This window comes from Hyaena hyaena, unplaced genomic scaffold (genome assembly GCF_003009895.1).
Source record: "Hyaena hyaena isolate Hyena2069 unplaced genomic scaffold, ASM300989v1 scaffold_129, whole genome shotgun sequence".
In the NCBI taxonomy this organism is placed as follows: Eukaryota; Metazoa; Chordata; class Mammalia; order Carnivora; family Hyaenidae; genus Hyaena; species Hyaena hyaena.
Window position 1 is genome coordinate 3,254,669 of NW_024080763.1, and position 18,933 is coordinate 3,273,601.

The 18,933-nt window shown below is 42.0% G+C and overlaps 1 protein-coding gene across 2 annotated transcripts in view; it reads right to left on the reverse strand.

The window, feature by feature from the left end:
• The window catches only part of LOC120235566 (ATPase PAAT-like), a 24,568-nt gene extending 6,387 nt beyond the window's left edge, over window positions 1-18,181 (reverse strand). For both annotated transcript variants that reach the window (XR_005529453.1, XM_039237968.1), the window contains exons 1-5: window positions 17,868-18,181; window positions 17,085-17,288; window positions 16,034-16,106; window positions 12,598-12,804; window positions 7,634-8,088 (exon numbers count right to left, since the gene is read on the reverse strand). Coding sequence is in view for 1 of the 2 variants with exons in the window: in XM_039237968.1 (XP_039093899.1) it covers window positions 7,634-8,088; window positions 12,598-12,804; window positions 16,034-16,106; window positions 17,085-17,288; window positions 17,868-18,031 (1,103 nt within the window). In the remaining variant the exon portion in view is untranslated. The remainder of the gene's footprint in view (window positions 1-7,633; window positions 8,089-12,597; window positions 12,805-16,033; window positions 16,107-17,084; window positions 17,289-17,867) is intronic.
• Between the last annotated feature and the right edge of the window lie 752 nt (window positions 18,182-18,933).

The following is an 18,933-nucleotide window of genomic DNA, read 5'->3' on the forward strand; positions in this document are numbered from 1 at the left end:
CCCGTTTCTCCACATCCTCGCCAGCATCTAGAGTCTTCTGATTTGCTCATTTTAGCCACTCTGACTGGCATGAGGTGGTATCTCAGTGTGGTTTTGATTTGTATTTCCCTGATGAGGAGGGATGCTGAGCATCGTTTCATGTGTCTGTTGGCCATCTGGATGTCCTCTTTGGAGAAGTGTCTGTTCATATCTTCTGCCCATTTCTTCACTGGGTTTGTTTTTTGGGTGTGGAGTTTGGTGAGTTCCTTATAGATTTTGGATATTAACCCTTTATCCCATTCCGTCGGTTGCCTATTAATTTTATGGATTGTTTCCTTTGCTGTGCAGAAGCTTTTAATCTTGATGAGGTCCCAATAGTTTAATTTTGCTCTTGATTCTTTCATTTTTGGGAATGTGTCAAGTAAGAAACTGCTGCTGTGGAAGTCAAGGAGGTTGTTTCCTGCTTTCTCCTCTAAGGTTTTGATGGTGTACTGTCTCATGTTCAGGTCCTTTATCCATTTTGAGTTTAGTTTTGTGTATGGTGTGAGAAAATGATCTAGTTTCATTCTTCTGCATGATGCTGTCCAGTTCTCCCAACACCATCTGTTAAAAAGGTTGTCTTTTTTCCATTGGATACTCTTTCCCGCTTTGTCAAAGATTAGTTCGCTGTATACTTTTGGGTCCACTTCTGAGCTCTCAATTCTATTCCATTGGTCTATGTGTCTGTTTTTGTGCCAATACCATACTATCTTGATGATGACAGCTTTGTAGTAGAGGCTAAAGTCTGGGATGGTGATACCTCCTGTTTTGGTTTTCTTCTTCAATATTACTTTGGCTATTCGGGGTCTTTTGTGGTTCCATACAAATTTTAGGATAGTTTCTTCTAGTTTTGATTAGTATGCTGGTGCAATTTTGATTGGGATTGCATTGAATGTGTAGATTGCTTTGGGTAGTAATGACATTTTAACTATATTTATTCTTCCAATCCATGAGCATGGAATGTTTTTCCATTTCTTGGTGTCTTCTTCAGTTTCCTTCATAAGTTTTCTAACTTTTCATCATACAGATTTCTCATATCCTGGGTTAGGTTTATTCCTAGGTACTTTATGGTTTTTTGTGCAGTTGTGAATGGGATCAGTTTCTTGATTTCTCTTTCTGTTACTTCATTGTTGGTGTATAAGAATGCAACCGATTTCTGTACGTTGATTTTGTACCCTGAAACTTTGCTGAATTCTTGGATTAGTTCAAGTAGGCTTCTGGTGGAGTATGTCGGGTTTTCTATGTAGAGTATCATGTCGTATGGGAAAAGTGAAAGTTTGACTTCTTCTTTGCCAATTCTGATGCCTTTGATTTCCTTTTGTTGTCTGATGGCTGATGCTAGGACTTCCAGCACTATGTAAAACAGCAGTGGTGAGCGTGGACATCCCTGTCGTGTTCCTGATCTCAGGGGGAAAGCTCTCAGTTTTTCCCTGTTGAGGATAATGTTAGCTGAGGGCTTCTCATAGATGGCTTTTATGATGTTTAAGTAAGTTCCTTCTATTCCGACTTTCTCAATGGTCTTTATTAAGAAGGGATGCTGTATTTTGTCAAATGCTTTTTCTGCATTTATCGACAGGATCATATGGTTTTTATCTTTTCTTTTGTTGATGTGATGTATCACATTGATTGATTTGCGAATATTGAACCAGCCCTATAACCCAGGAATGAATCCCACTTGATCTTGTGGAGAATTCTTTTTATGTGCTGTTGGATTCGATTTGCAAGGATCTTGTTGAGGATTTTTGCATCCATATTCATCAAGGATATTGGCCTGTAGTTCTCTTTTTTTGCTGGATCTCTGTCTGGCTTGGGAATCAGAGTGATGCTGGCTTCAAAAAATGAGTCTGGAAGTTTTCCTTCGATTTCTATTTTTTGAAATAGCTTGAAAAGAGTTGGTACTAATTCTGTTTTAAATGTCTGGTAGAATTCCCCAGGGAAGCCATCAAGTCCAGGGCTCTTATTTGTTGGGAGATTTTTGATAACTGATTTGATTTCTTCACTAGTTATGGGTCTGTTCAGATTTTCTATTTCTTCCCGTGTGAATTTTGGTAGTGAGTGTGTGTTTAAGAATTTGTCCATTTCTTCTAAGTTGTCCAATTTGTTGGCATGTAATTTTTCATAGTATTCCCTGATAATTGCTTGTATTTCTGACGGGTTGGTTGTAATAAGTCCATTTTCATTCATGATTTTGTCTATTTGGGTGCTCTTTCTTTTCTTTTTGGGAAGCCTGGCTAGAGGTTTGTCAATTTTGTTTATTTTTTCAAGAAACCAACTCTTGATTTCATTGATGTGTTCAATTGTTTCTTGGTCTCTATGTTGTTTATTTCTGCTCTGGTTTTTACTATTTCTCTTCCTCTACTGGGTTTGGGGTGCTCTTGTTGCTCTGCCTCTATTTCCTTTAGGTGAGCTATTAGATTTTGTAATTGTGCTTTTTCTAATTTCTTGAAATAGGCCTCGAGTGCAATGTACTTTCCTCTTAGGACTGCCTTTGCCACATCCCATAGATTTTGGATTGTTGTATTTTCACTGTCATTTGTTTCCATATATTTTTAAATTTCTTCTCTAATTGCCTGATTGGCCCATTCATACTTTAGTAGGGTGTTCTTTAACCTCCGTGTTTTTGGAGGTTTTCCAGACTTCTTCCTGTGATTGATTTCAAGTTTCAAAGCATTATGATCTGAAAGGGTGCATGGTATGATTTCAATTCTTTTATATTTGTTGAGGGCTGCTTTATGTCCCAGTATGTGATCTATCTTGGAGAATGTGCCATGCGCACTTGAGAAGAAAGTGAATTCCATGGCCTCAGGATGTAGAGTTCTAAATATATCTGTCAGATCCATCTGTTCCAATGTGTCATTCAAGTCAATTGTTTCTTTAATGATTTTCTGTCTGGTTGATCTATCCATTGCTGTAAGTGGAGTATTAAAGTCCCCTGCTATTAGCACATTCTTATCTATAAGATTGTTTCTGTTTGTGATTGTTTTAAATATTTAAATATGGGAGCACGTATTCGATGCGTAGACATTTATAATTGTTAGTTCTTCCTGATGGATAGACCCTGTAATTATTATATAATGCCCTTCTTCATCCCTTCTTACTGTCTTAAATTTAAAGTCCAGTTTGTCTGATATAAGGATAGCTACTCCAGCTTTCTTTTGACTTCCCATAGCATGACAGATATTGCTCCATCCCCTTACTTTTAATCTGAAGGTATCTTCCAGTCTAAAATGTGTTTCTTGTAGACAGCAAATAGATGGATTTTGTTTTTTTTCCATTCTGCTACCCTATGTCTTTTGATTGGAGCATTCAGCCAATTTACATTCAGTGTTATTATTAAAATATGTGGGTTTAGAGTCATTGTGTCCTTTGTGGGATTCATGCTTGTGGTGGTGTTTCTGGTATCTTGCATTCCTTGCAACACTTCCCTCAGAGAGTCCCCCTCAGGATTTCTTGTTGTGCTGGCTTAGTGGTGACAAATTCTTTCAATTGTTATTTATTTGGAAAGACTTTTATCTCTCCTTCTATTCTGAATGACAGGCTTACTGGATAGAGGATTCTTGGCTGCTTATTTTTTCTGTTCATCACATTGAAGATCTCCTTCCATTCCTTTCTGGGCTGCCAAGTTTCATTAGATAGGTCTGTCACCACTCTGATAGGTTTCCCTTTGTATGTTAGGGCCCTTTTCTCCCTAGCTGCTTTCAAAATTCTCTCTTTGTCCTTATATTTTGCCAGTTTCACTATGATATGTTGTGCAGATGATCGATTCAAGTTACGTCTGAGGGGAGTTCTCTGTGCCTCTTGAATTTCAACGTCTACTTCCCTCTCCAGGTTGGGGAAGTTCTCTGCTATAATTTGTTCCAGGACTCCTTCAGCACCTTTCCCTCTCTCTTCCTCTTCTGGAATTCCTATGATACAGATATTGTTCTGTTTGATTGTATCGCTGAGCTCTCAAATTTTTCTTTCATGCTCCTGGATCGGTTTATCTCTCTTTTTCTCAGATTCTTCTTTTTCTATAATAGTGTCTTCTAAATCACTTACTCTCCTTTCTGCCTCTTCAATCCGTGCATTGGACGCTTCCAGTTTATTATGTATCTCATTTATCCATTTTAAAATTCACCATAATTATTTTTAAGCTCCATATTGTTTGTAGCCATAGTTTCTCTGATGTCCTCCATGCTTTTTTCAAGCCTGGTGATTAATTTTATGATTATTGTTCTAAATTCTTGTTCAGTTATGTTGCTTATATCTGTTTTGAGCAGTTCATTTCTTCCTGGATTTCTTTGGAGGAGAGTTCTTCCGTTTCATCATTTTGGTTAGCTTTCTATCTCTTGTTAATTTTAAAAGCTTGTGTACACTCGGCCCCTGCGAGTTCTGCTGTATTAGAAAGGGCTCTTTGACTGTTCAGGGCTGTATGTTCAGGAAGTATTCTTTGGATGGTATCTCTTGGTTTCTCTTGTTGAGCATTTGGTTATTTTGTTTCCCTACTGGTAGTGGTATTTGGGGCTCTCCACCATTTGTAGATTGGCTTGTTTCTTGAGGCAGCCTTCTGAGGTTCCTTCCAAGCGTACTCTGTCTCTCTCTTCCCAAACTCCTGTGGCTCAGTGTCCTAAGACTTCAGTGATATTGTCTGATTTTTAAAGGTCTCCACCTGTCTTCTAAGAACTTCCCTAAACAACCCTACAATTTAAAGTTCAGTCTTTTTTCACCACGTAAGTACCAGAAAGTTTTTTTCTAACCTAATATGAAAACATCTAAAAATGAATGTAACTGGAATGGGCAAACAGAAATGAGAATAGTAAAAAGCACTCCAGTTGCTCAAGTTCACAACCAACAAACACTAGGACAGTGACCTTCAGAGTATGGTCCACAAAGCCCTGGGGTCGCTGTGACTTTTCAGCTCCCAGGAAGTCACAAGTGGTTCTGTACTACTGCTGCGATGTCATCTGAACGTTTCATCCTCGGATTCTCATGAACATTCAGTGACATTGTCTCGAAGCTACACAAGGTGTAATGTCACTGCTCTGATAATCAACAGAAGTTGTGGTTGCGTATTTTCCTGTTCCTTAGACTTTCCTAAGGTAGTAAGTTTAGGGTATGAATAAATACTTTTTCAGAGGTTAACTCAGTTTGCTCTTGGTACCTCTACGGTCTTACAAGCTATTGATGACACGCTATAATGCAACATACAGGAGAATGCGACCAAAAACTATTATCAATTTTATGAATTGATATTTTTTAAGTTTATTTATTTATTTTGAGAGAGAGAAAGTGAATGGGGGGAGGGAGGGCAGAGAGAGAGAGAATCCCAAGCAGGATCTGCACTGACAGTGTGGAGAGTCCCATGTGGGGCTCGAACTCAAGAACTGTGAGATCGTGACCTCAGCCGATATCAAGGGTAGAATACTTAACTGATTGAGCCACCCAGATACCCCCAATTTTATACATTTAAAATAATACCATTCTGGGGCGCCTGGGTGGCTTAGTCGGTTAAGCGTCCGACTTTCGCTTAGGTCATGATCTCGCGGTTCGTGGGTTCGAGCCCCGCGTCGGGCTCTGTGCTGACTGCCAGCTCAGAGCCTGGAGCCTATTTCAGTCTGTGACTCCCTCTCTCTCTGACCCTCCCCTGCTCACGCTGTCTCTCTCTCTCTCTCTCCTAGAAATAAATAAAACATTAAAAAAAAAAAATTTAAAATAATACCATTCTTATGAAACTTTTTTAGAAACCGTATTTTTTCATAAAAATTGTTATGTTACTATAGAATGGGTTTCAAATTTTTTATATTCTCTACATAAGGGTTCTTTAGAATCCTCAATTATATTTCAGAGTGTAAAAACCAAAAAATTTAGAACACCACTCTAGAATATAGGACAGATTTTTCAAACCGTTATGTTTTTTCTTTTTTTTCCAGGGGTACCTGGGTGGATCAGTTGGTTAAGCATCAGACTCCTGATTTCAGCTTAGGTCACGACCATTTTACCAAGGTCAAAATGACTCAGCAAAACCTCAAAGCATGGGGTCTGCTTTTCACGGAGCATACATTATATGTCTGCTTTGTTAAATAAATAAGTAAGTAAACAAACAAATAAATAAATAAATAAATAAATAAAGTCCAATTCAAGCATAAAGATTAAAAAAAAAAACACCAAAAGATTAAAATCATACGGGGTCGCCTGGGTGGCTCAGTTGGTTGGGTGTCCCACTTCGGCCTAGGTCATGATCTCACAGTATGGAGTTCAAACACTGTATTGGGCTCTGTGCTGACAGCTCAGAGCCTGGAGCCTGTTTCAGAATCTGTGTTTCCCCCCGCACTCGCACATTGTGTCTCTCTCTTAAAAATAAACATAAAAAAATAATAATAAAGTCATAAAGTCTTGCACATACGAAAAATGTAACATAAAGTCCATTAACTCTGGACTGTCCTTCATTATGGTGATTTCTAAATCTTTAGGTAAAAACACCTATCACCCTGTACCCACTGTTCCTTCCCAGAACACTCTCTTCTTTGTGAAGACTGAATAATCCCCACAACTGTGTTAACCTGGCCTCCAATAAAATTCTTTTCCTTTCTCTTTAAAATTTTGAAAAAGGTCAGTTCATCTTGCACTGACCGATCTGAGAGAAATGGAGACATCCAATCTCACCTGGCCCCAGGGCAATTTTTACTTTCAACTTAATTTGTTTTTGTTTGCTTTATTTTGTTTTGTTTGTTTACTGTAACACATACCAACTAGAGTTCACTGATGTAATCTATCAGCAACTAAAGAATAACTTTTTTTTTTCCTTACTGAGTATCCTTACTAAAAAATGATACTAAGTAACAAATACCCTTACAGAAAAAAACAATGCTTTTTTTCAATAACTTACTAAACTCCTCAAGTTTCAACGCTATTGGAGACCTGAAGAAAATGTCAACCAATAAAACTACCTCATTTTACATGTGAAAAAAAATCTCAGCCACAAGAGTTAAACAGTAAGGCCAGTAGTTAAGCCAGAACTATGACTAGAGTCATGAATTTCAGTCTAGTGCAATATTCTGACACATTACATCTACATGAAGAATGGGGAAACATACCAAATACTTAGCCACCCATTAATGAAACCAAGACTATAAAAAAATTAGAATTATGAAATCAGCAGATGAGAGCCTGTACACCATAAATGATTATAAGCTTAAAAATGTCATTGATGACTAGACTAAAATTAGCCTCTAGCAAAGAAGATCTACAAGAAAATCTACCATGATGACTCAGTGATTATAATCAAGCACAAAATATTTATATTATGGTTCCCACAGCTCCTCCTCAATTATACAGATAACTTTCCACTCCAACCCTTATTTGACGCTTGTACCCCTTCCATATAATGCCTCAGAAGTGACCAACATCTTCAGTCTCAGACACTTCTTTAAAAGAAAACCATTCTACTCTACAGAATATTTATTCCCTAGAAGTATGTTAATATTTATTCCCTGTAAGTACATCAATATGTAAAATGGGGAAGCTCCTAAAATAACCTCTGGAAACATTTTTAGGCAGTAGTTAGTGAAACAAATGTTCTCCTCCAACTGATTCTTCCACCTACGAAATCTAAATCACACTTGTCTTAAATACTTACACAGCACCAGCAATGCCTTCACCAGTCTTAGTGAGGTTTTCCTGCCAGTTAGTGCTACGTCCCACGCAGAGATGGTTCACTTGACTACATAAATTCTGGAGAAAAGGCAGCAAGTCAGAGTTAGGGATACTGGAACTGTCACTTGCTTTCTTTGGTAGCAAAGAAGAAACTGTATTTCTGAGGTCTTTCTCGAAAAGACCATGGCTTTGTGACACAGTTTTATACTCTTTGAGGTCTGTGGTCTTTCCTCCACCAGGCGGCTGTGGACTTTTATCAATGTGAGCTTTTAAGTCTTCCATCACGTTTCCAGAGGTCAATCCGGTTCTGAAAGGAAAAGGCGTGGGCGGGGACTTGTCGAAGGCTCCTGAAGCAGATGACGACTGCAGGTCAGCCAAGCGTTTGTAGCTAGCATTTCCCAGAATGGACTGAAGCTGCTCTCCAATGGGAACGCAATTCTAAGCAAGGCAGAGAAATACACATGACTATTAACAGTGAGGACAGCTAACTTTGGGGTAATTACCGTGAGGCAGGCGATGTGCATCCTTTCACTTGATCCTCAAAATATCCACGCGACACAGGCTACAATTACTATCCCGATACTGAGTTGAGGAGACCCAGGCTAAAGGCACTTGTCTATGGTAACACAACTAGTAAGTGGCAGAACCGGGGCGTGACCCGGGCCACCTAACTCCAGAGTCTGGGCTTCTAACGATTTCACTGTAGTGTTTCCCCAAAGGAAATATTACGTATTCACATGCTTAGTAAAACTGCATCAGCATTAATGTCTCCACTACAAAGGCCTCCTTAATTTATGGTATAAAATGCACTATTCTCAACTGAGTCACAATTGATCATTTTCTTAGAATTAAATATCATTCACCCAATTTGCACATATGGCAAACTACTCATTTTTATTAGGTCTATCTTCTGCAAATGAGGTTTTCATGGAGGCCACAGAGACAGTCACTTAAAGTTAGATGTACTATGCACCTTTGTGACTTTTTTTTAAATGTTTTTTATTTATTTCTGAGAGAGAGAGAGAGGCAGCTTGAGCAGTGGAGGATCAGAGAGAGAGGGAGACGCAGAATCCGAAGAAGGCTCCTGGGTCTGAGCTAGCTGTCAGCCCAGAGCCCGACACGGGGCTCACACCCATGAACCGTCAGATCATGACCCGAGCCGAAGTCAGATGCTTAACCGACTGAGCCACCCAGGCGCCCCCTTTGTGACATTTTCAATGAATAAAATGAGCTACCTATGGCTGTGTTTCTTTTCAGAATTTCCAGGATAATAAGAGTTCTGTTTTGTGGCCTCAACCAACTGCTCATGCAGTATACTTCCTGAGAAGACTCTGGTTTGTGTTGAAGGGAAGGCTATCATATCTCTGATATGCTCTTTAATTTTTCCACAGGAGAAAAGCAAAACGACCTTTACCATAACTAAGAGTTATGGTATTTCTGTCCTGAAATCCAAAGAATAGACCTGTATGACAGATTCTTCTTGGGATATATCATCCCATAGTTCCTGCAGTTTAAGAGTTTGTGAGAGAGGGGCCTGGGTGGCTCAGGTGTTTAAGCATCTGATTCTTCATTTTGGCTCAGTTCACAATTTCACATTTTGGAGTTTGAGCCCTGCATCAGGCTCTGTGCTGACAGTGCTGGCAGTGCAGAGCCTGCCTGGGATTTTCTCTCTCCTCTCTCTCTTTTTCAAAAATAAACAAATAATTAAAAAAAAACAAAAGAAAAAAAAAAAAGGATGTGCCTGGGTGGCTCAGTAGGTTAAACATCTCGCTTTGGTTCAGGTCATGATTTTGTGGTCCGTGAGTGGAGCCCCATGTCAGGCTCTGTGCTGACAGCTCGGAGCCTGGAGCCTGCTTCCAGTTCTGTGTCTCCCTCTCTCTCTGCTCTTCCCCAGCTCATGCTCTATCTCTCTCTATCTCTTAAAAATAAACAAACATTAAAAATAACTTTTAAAAAAGCCCAATGTAAATGCAACCGCTATGCAAAATGTCCTTTTCTGACATATATTAATATTCTGATTATAAGAAAATCACTGATTTTTAGTCATTTTTTCCCTCAGATCAGAGCTCGTCGGGTGATTGTTTTTCTATGAAATATCAAATGTTTTCAGGTGAATCCATATGCCACTAGAGTAAGTGAACAAACCGCAGTGCCAGGTAGGTATTCTACTTCTTCTTCTTAATGTTTATTTATTTCTAGAGAAAGAAAGAGTTCATGTGTGAGCAGGGGAGGGGCAGAGAGAGAGAGAGAGACAGAGAGAGGCAGAGACAGAAACAGAGAGAGAGAGAGAGAGAGAGAGAGAGAGAGAATCCCAAGCAGGCTCCATGCTGTCATTGGAGAGAGAGAGAGAGAGAGAGAGAGAGAGAGAGAGAGAGAGAGAATCCCAAGCAGGTTCCACGCTGTCATTGCAGAGCCTGATGCAGGGTTCAAACTCATGAACCATGAGATAGTGACCTGAGCCAAAATTAAGAGTCAGACACTTAACCGACTGAGCCACCCAGGCGCCCCTTCTATTTCTTTTTGTCAGTTTGTTCAATTCTTATTTTTACTTGTCCTGTCGTATATTATTTTGAGGGCACATCAGATCCTTTTGAAAGTGAACGGTTAAATACATATTAAATAACCTAAAGGACTTACTCTTTACATAAATAATTCCACTCTCTGAGGAGATACTGGAACAATTTACAAAAATACACATTTAATTCCTTCTATGCTACGAAAAAAAATATTCTAAAAGACTTAAATATCCATGAATCAATGACTGACTACATACCACAGAATATCCATAAAATCAGAGATACAAATTTATTGCTTAGTAAGAGGCCTATGATATCCTGTTAAATGAAAAAAAATTTTTGTCTTTATTTTGAGAGAGAGAGAAACAAAGTGAATGGGGGAGGGGCAGAGAGAGAAGGAGACAGAATCTGAAGCTGTCAGCTCAGAGCCTGATGCGGGGCTCGAACACAGGGACTGTGAGATCATGACCTGAGCCAAAGTCGGATGCTAAACTGACTGAGCCACCCAGGAGCTCCATTCAGATAACTTTAAACAACAGCTGTATGTTAGGCACTTTGATACAGAATTCCTACTTAGTTACTCTAAATTACTAGAATAAAAATAAATCAAAGCTAGTACATCTGCATTTCAAATACAAAGAACTAAGGGATAACTTTAATATTTATTGTGATAAAACAAAAGTCGGTAGTGTCAAACCAGGCCGCATGACTCAGAGTGTTAACCTTTAATACAACTTTCAAGGAAACAAGTAGTCCCCAAGGCACAGGCGAAGCAGCGGGAGGTCTAGGATTCCGACACAGCACCCCATGTCCTCTCTTTCCCCTTCAGGACAGGCCCAGTCCAACCTGACATGCGAAGGCTCTAAAACGGTGTGTGGCGAACCACTTCATAGCAGGTCATGAAACATCCCCATTTTATGCTCAGATAATTAAATGGTTTATGTGGCATTTTCCAAGAAGCCATGCCTTAGAAATCCAGAAGAGTCTTGGTTTGTTAACCAAAATCAGTCCTAGACCATCAGGATCCACTCCACAAATAAGGATTCTCCCACATTAGCGTGTAGAAAGGGAGACTGAATGGGACCACCTTTCTTCTCCAGGGCGTCCCCCAAGCCTCCTCACATGAAGCAGTAGGTGGAAAGAAAGTTACAACACAGGGTCTAGAGCATTAACCCATGAGTGGTGGCTGGGACAGTTTATGTATAGTTTCCAAATGCACAGAAAACTCTAGAAGGATACACACAAAACTATTAATAGTCACCTCTGGCAACAGGATGACAGTTGAGAAAACACTTTGACTTTTTACTCAATATCCTTCTGCACTGATTCTAATTCATGGCAAAGAAAATGAATACAACTTAAGGAATAAAACCTTAAGACTTAAAGACATGTTCTCTCTCCAAAATAAATCTACCATCTCTTTTTCCCCCAAGTCAAGTTTTTAAAAGATAGAAATCAGTCAGTGAACTAGTCATATTTAATTCATTCATCTCTTCTAATTATTTACAAAATCTTTCTTGCTTTCGAAAACTTCTTCGTTTTGAAAATCTTCAATCTGTTTCTCCATAGAATCTTTGCACTGACAAGAGTTATTCTCCAAGCACAGCGGGCATAAATTTCACATCGCAACCTTGTTTAAAATACTGATTCCTGGATCCCACTCTGGGAGACTGAGCAGGTAGAAAGTGTGGCGAGGATACGTGTTTTGTAAACATTGGAAAGGATTATGATATAGGTGTTCTGTGGATCATAGTTTAAAAACACACTATTCCCAACCCTTTTCAAACAGTAGTCTCAGGAGCTGGACACGTTCTTCCACTATTCTCAATATTCCTTTACACAACTCTCTTCCAATTTCCTCTTTATCTCTATCCTTGAGAAAAACCTTCTGAAGGGCTCAAAACAGTGCCTCATCTACCAAGAAGGTGCTGAATGAATGAGCAAATTTGTGAAAAATTGAAAAGGTCTGTAGTAAGATATTTTGTAGAAGGGAAAGTCTACAAAATGCTATTTTACCAAAGCAAATAAAGGTAACAGTCCAATCAATAGTAAAAGTTCTAAGAAAAGATTTAAGTCAATACACATCCTTATAAAAAGCCATCACTCTGAAATGTTTAGAAGTCCCCGGACAGAACCCATTTCTACCCACCTGCTGCTGAAATCGAACCATATCCATCAGTTGCTGAGCTCCAGGTGACAACTTTGACCCCATGGANTCAGAGTCTGTGTTTCCCTCTCTCTCTGACCCTCCCCTGCTCACGCTGTCTCTCTCTCTCTCCTAGAAATAAATAAAAATATTAAAAAAAAAAAAAATCAAAAACAAATCAACAGTAAACTTTCAAAGAAAAGATTTACGTCAATACACATCCTTATAAAAAGCCATCACGCTGAAATGTTTGGGAGTCCCCGGACAGAACCCATTTCTACCCACCTGCTGCTGAAATCGAACCATATCCATCAGTTGCTGAGCTCCAGGTGACAACTTTGACCCCATGGACTCCATGATCGTCTGGACCCTCTGCAGGTCTATCCTTGATCCCAGAGCAGGAGACCTCATGGAAGAACTGGCTGAAACCTGCCTCATGTGTACCACAACTCTACTGAGGAACACACATGGCTTTTCACCAAAGGAGAGCAACTGTTACAAAACAAGGAAGTTCCAGAAATAAGGACATTAAAACAATCATCACTTAAAGTTACTTCTTACTTAAGAGTAAAACATTCAAGAATGAAAAAATTAACTTTAGGGGCCCCTGGGTGGCTCAGTCGGTTAAGCGTCCGAAGTTAGCTCAGGTCATGATCTCACGGTTCATGGGTTCAAGCCCCATGTTGGGCTCTGTGCTGACAGCTCAGAGCCTGGAGCCTGCTTCGGATTCTGTGTCTCCCTCTCTCTCTGACCCTCCCCTACTCACGCTGTCTCTCTCAGAAATAAATAAAAACATTTAAAAAAAATTAACGTTAAATACATTTTCAAGTTTCCTCTAGTACAGTCATAGAAAAAAATTCAAATTTATCATGTGGTTTAGAAGTATTTAAATAAAAAAGCCCTTTCAAACTAACAGACTACACATAAAGTAGCAAACAGGGATGGCGAACATAAAATCTCATTTACTCACTTAGCTTTTTATGGGATTAGAAATAAACCGTACCAATCGGAGAGCTTAACATACTGCAACTTGCAGAGTAAATATAAATATTAAATGCAAAATAAGGCTGTCTAGAGCCCATGCTACCTGATTACTGAAATACTCAACAGAAGTCGGTCCTCTCGAAGTGAGAACTCTAAGCAAATGTCAAGATGACCCTATAGGCAGCTTGATCATTTACATACTAAAAAATGAGTTCAGAAGTGATTTTGTAAGTTGTCAAAAGACACCCAAGCAGTAAAGGTCAGAGCTTTGAACCTGGTGCTTCCAGCTTTTACTCCAGTAGTTTTCCCAGGGCTTCAGGCTGCCTCATTTTGTCCATGTTTCTGAACCTAATGACATTTTAAGTGTGACATGGACAACCCAGTGGCAAAGTGGAACGGGAACAGAATTTAAAATCAGACAGAACTGGGGGCACCTGGGTGGCTTAGTCGGTTAAGCGTCCGACTTTCACTTAGGTCATGATCTCGCAGTTCGTGGGTTCGAGCCCCGCGTTGGGCTCTGTGCTGATTGCCAGCTCAGAGCCTGGAGCCTATTTCAGTCTGTGACTCCCTCTCTCTCTGACTCTCCCCTGCTCATGCTGTCTCTCTCTCTCTCTCCTAGATATAAATAAAAACATTTAAAAAAAAAATCAGACTGAACTGGGTTCAATGATGATTCTATTAGGAGCCTGTGTGATGCTGGGAAAAGGCGAAAACCTCAATCAGGAATGAAATGAGGGAGGGTAATAACAATAGTTTCACATGGTTGTTCTGAGAATTAGGTGTTAAAATCTCCAGTACTGACCACACTGATTAAGGCTGAAAAATGTGCACCCGTAGCTATTATTTTAACTTTCATATGCTACTTCCCTAGAAGACATCCTCGTAAGGTCCCCCTAACTGAAACAGTCCTTGAACTCCCTCGAACTTCCAAATAGTCAAAAAACATTCACCTTCAGACACACAAGCCCATATATCACACTGACGCAGGTGAACACAGATCCACCATCGAAAAACTCAGTGTGGCACCAAAGAAAGAAAGGACTGTCATCAACAACTATGTAAACATCTCATTACATTTATACACCTGCATTCCAACCTCTGTGTGATCCCGTTCATGCTTTTTGATTCCCAAGCCTTTCTACTATTGAATGTAGGACATATTTTGCACACTGAATCTACTTATTATGTCTTGGCCACCATACTATTAGCAATGTGAGGGTTTTGTTCCAATTTATTTCATTACTGTTACTTCCTAAATGCTTACTTAGCACAGGATCTGGTATCAAATGGCATTCTAATTGTTGAATAAATGAATCGCTTTGTTTAAATGACTTTAATTTTTAATTCTTACATTTATTTATTTTTGAGAGACAGGGAATGGCAGAGCACAAGTGGGCGAGGAGCAGAGAGAGAATGAGACACAGAATCCGAAGCAGGCTCCAGGCTCTGAGCTGTCAGCACAAGCCCAACATGGGCCTCGAACACATGAACTTTGAGATCATGACTTGAGCCGAAGTGGGATGCTTAACCGACTAAACCACCCAGGCGCCCCTTTAAATTTTTTTTTAATGTTTTATTTATTTCTGAGCGAGACAGCATGAGCAGGGGAGGGTCAGAGAGAGAGGGAGATACAGAATCTGAAACAGGTTCCAGGCTTTGAGTTAGCTGTCAGCACAGAGCCCGACGCTGGGCTCGAACCCATGAACCATGAGATCATGACCTGAGCTGAAGTGGGACGCTTAACCGACTGAGCCACCCAGGCACCCCGGCACCACTTTAAACTTTAGAAGCTAATAGTATTTACTACCTAAAACAGTATCTTGGAATATCAACATCTTGGAAGGTCAGTTCTGTGACTTTGTGTAATAATAAACACAGAGATAAAATATTTTAAAGATAACTCAATATTTAAAAATAACTCAGAGATTCACTGTGTTCAGTCTCCTTATATAACCCACAGGGTAGGTGCAAACAGGTGAGGAAACTAGCCTAAGGCTATTTTGTTCGTCACCAACAAAGCTCATTTAATAGTTAGGGCTTCTGATTTCCAGCTCAGCACTCTTTCCCTAGACTCTGATGGCACCATTATACTTCACTTTAACAATATTCTTCATGTTGAAGATACTGGTCCAAATTCCTTTAACTCTGTACTGCCTTTGTGTGGAACTTCTCTGTGTTGTCTTTGGATATTTTGGGACAAAAACTGTCATTTTCTTTGCACCTCAGTTTTACATAAAAATAAAAAATGTGTTTAAACTCAGTTTTCCAAGGCTTGAAATTAAAAGTACGATACCACTTTATTAATAATAGCATATAACATGGCACTGCCACAGCTAGTAAATGTTGATTTATTTTAAAAGGAGAATATTGATGTTTTAAAAATTTATTTATTTTGAGAGAGAGAGAGAGCGCGCGAGCAAGCAGGGGAGGTGGGGCAGAGAGAGAGTTCCAAGCAGGCTCCACATTGCTCAGTGCAAAGCCTGATGTGGGGCTCAACTTTTGAACCATGAGATCATGACCTAAGCTGAAGTTGGAAGCATAACCAAATGAGCCAATCAGGTGCCTTGAAGTTTGGTAATTTTTTAGAGAAGAATTTCTGCTTCCATGTTTAGTATTTCTCAACTAAAACCCGGGACCACACTGGACTTACTGCATTAGGGAACTATCAGAAAATAAGTTTATGTAGTACAAAAATAACTGTAGTTTTCAAATAAGTTATGATTTAGTGACTACTTACCTTTATTTTACAAGTACGAGTGGAGGACTCCAATTTAAGATATTTTTTGTACAAAATAATCTTCTCATCTTCACTAAAAATAAAAAAAGAAATGACTTTTATAAATTTTCATTCATTATCACTTTTAACAGTTATGTTTAAAAATGAAGGGTTCCAGGGCAATACATAAATCCCGAGATTCAGGTTTCCTGGTAAAACATAAGGAACTGTGCCTTCATACTGAATTGCACTGGGTAAAAAGACTACATCTGACTATCTATATAAGATAATTTAAAAAGATGGCAAATGTATAATCATGTAGCACAGAGCATGTTTTAAAGGTCAATAAACATATTCATTATTTCTAACATACGTGGTATAATAAAATAGTTTATATTATGAGTTGGATTAAAGAAAGATTAGGACGGAATCTTTGTTAATAATTCAGAAAAAAATTAAAAGTATAATAACAGATTCAGTATACTGGTATGACACAGTGTTGGGTTTGTGTACTATTTGTAATGGGCTTCCTACAAGAAACTGTTCAAAGTTCTAGACTCACTAATTAATATTTGGAAAACAGACCCCTCTGAGTTAAGGAGACAGACACAAGAAACATTTATCATAACTTCAATTCTAATTAAACTTCTCCACTAACTAGCTATAACTTTCTACCAACTTATCCCCATTCTGTTAACTCTCAACTTCCCCATTTGTAAAAACCACTGGGAGGCCCCTGGGTGGCTCAGCTGGTTGAGCACCAGACTCTTGGTTTTGTCTCAGATCAAGATCCGAGGGTCATGCGATTGAGCCCGGAGTGGGGCTCTACCCTGGGTGTGGAGTCTCCTTAAGATTCTCTCTCTCTGCCCCTCTCCCCCACTCACAGTCATTCTCTCCAAAATTAAAAAAAAACAAAAAAGAAAAAACTGGGCTGATGCACACTCCAAGATTCTTAAGAGTCTAAACTTCGGTTCGTGCTGGCATCAGTGTCAGAGAATCAATAAATACCACAACCGCTGAGGACACATCACACCGCGTGGGGAGGGCACTTCCGCAGGAGCAAGTTACACACCTGTTATCCAGATCACTACACACATTCTTGCCCCTACTGGTTCCACAGTACTCCTCTCCTAAGTACACTTCCATATTTCTCGCTGAACTTAAAATGCCAATAGAAACGATTTCTTCACCTCCGTTAGGGTCACCTCTCAGGTAAAGGAAGCAGGGGTTTTCATCCTGGCTGTCGGGGCTTCTTTTCAAACTCACCAGACCTTGGCTGAAAAGAAAATCGTTCGAACGGTTACACGGCGCACCTGTCCGAACACTGCTCGCCACCCTCTTACTGGGCCACCGGGACTACTTCTAACTCACTTCCATTTACCACGGCGCTGCCCGCACCTTGCCAAGCACCCAGCAGATTCACAAGGAGACGGGCACACTCCAGACACCGGGGCTGTCCCCTCTACTTTTTCCTCGACTGGCGACTCAAGCCTCTGTAGGACCTCTCCTTCAACAGAAAAAGTTGCCTGGGCACCTACTGTGCGCACAAGAGTGGGAAACAGGGGCACAAGTGTGGGGAGCAGGATACAGTAAAAGGCAAAGGCGGATCTTTCTCATAATTAAGCTGACGGGGATTCTCGACGGTTGGGTTTTCTAACGCCCACCCGGGTCGACAAGAGGCCCCGGTCGGCTCGTCTCGGGGAGGGAGGCGGGCCCGGTTCCGACCCGCCGAGGTGCGGGTCCCCCGCCGCCAGGTCCCTTCCCGCACCCCGGGGCCCCGCCCTCTCCCCGCACGGCTCCGCAGGAGCGCGACCATCCCGGAGCCGCGGCCCGAGTCCCCGCCGGCCCTGCGCACCCCGGGGCAGGCGGCGCCAGCAGCTCCTCCCAGTCCAAGTCCGGGCCGCCGAGATCAGCCCGGGTGAGACGGAGGCTCCGGGCCAGGGCCCCGCAGGCAGCATCCCAGGAAGACGCCAGCACCAGGCGGCGGCTCAGTCCCGCGTCCTCGGCCCGGGGCTCCATTCTGCGGCCGCCAGCCCACGCCAACTCCGGAACCTCTCTTCCACGGCTAGTGTTTCCGCCGGTGCGGAGGGAGGTGAAGAAGCACAGCGACTTCCGGCTCGGCGGGCTTCAATTCCAAGACCCGCGGCTCCTCGTCCAGTGGGGAAAGGACCAGGCACCGGAGATACGCATGCGCGCGCCAGCCAGCCTCGGCAACGCGGTTCCAAACCTGCCGGGGACCGGCTCAAGGACGGAGCATGCGCCCGGGCGGCGCCACGGCCACAGGAGCTGTGCGCAGGCGCGGGGGGAGCCAGGCGGCTTTTTCGACGTCGTTCCGGGGAAATAGCAGGCGGTGTGGACGAGGCGTGTCTGGCCGCCCGGGAGGGTCGGTCCTGTGAGGAGAGTCCAACGTCGTAGGAGGGGTGCCGTCGCTGCACGCGATCTGGAGGACCTGCTGCCGACCGTCGCCGTGCCTGCGGTGGACGCCGCGGCCTTCCCGCCCACAGCAGCCCCTGGGCGGTGGGTCGGGCCGTGCAGTTGGGGGTTCTTTTACCTCCACGCGCCCCCCTCCCCACGTCGTCCCCGCGGGCAGCGGGTGGGTGGGTGCCCGCAGCGTGGCTTTAGCGGGCGGAGGTTCGCACGGTGTCACGGGCTGCGGTGGAGCCGAGGCGCCGGCCGGACGTCACCCCGTCGGTAGCCGCGGGCGCAAGGGCGGGACGGCGGCGGGCTGACCTGGCGCCCTCAGGCCTCAGCGCTGGGGAAGGAGCGGCGGGAGGGGCGGCAGCTGCCGTGAGCAGAAACCTGTCCCGGGCCGGCGGGAGTGGGGCCCCGGCGCTGGTGGACTGACATCCGAGCCGGGACTTGAGGGACCTTTCGCTTCTGGGTCCCGAAAAAGGGAGCTGATGGAACTTTCTAGTTGTCCC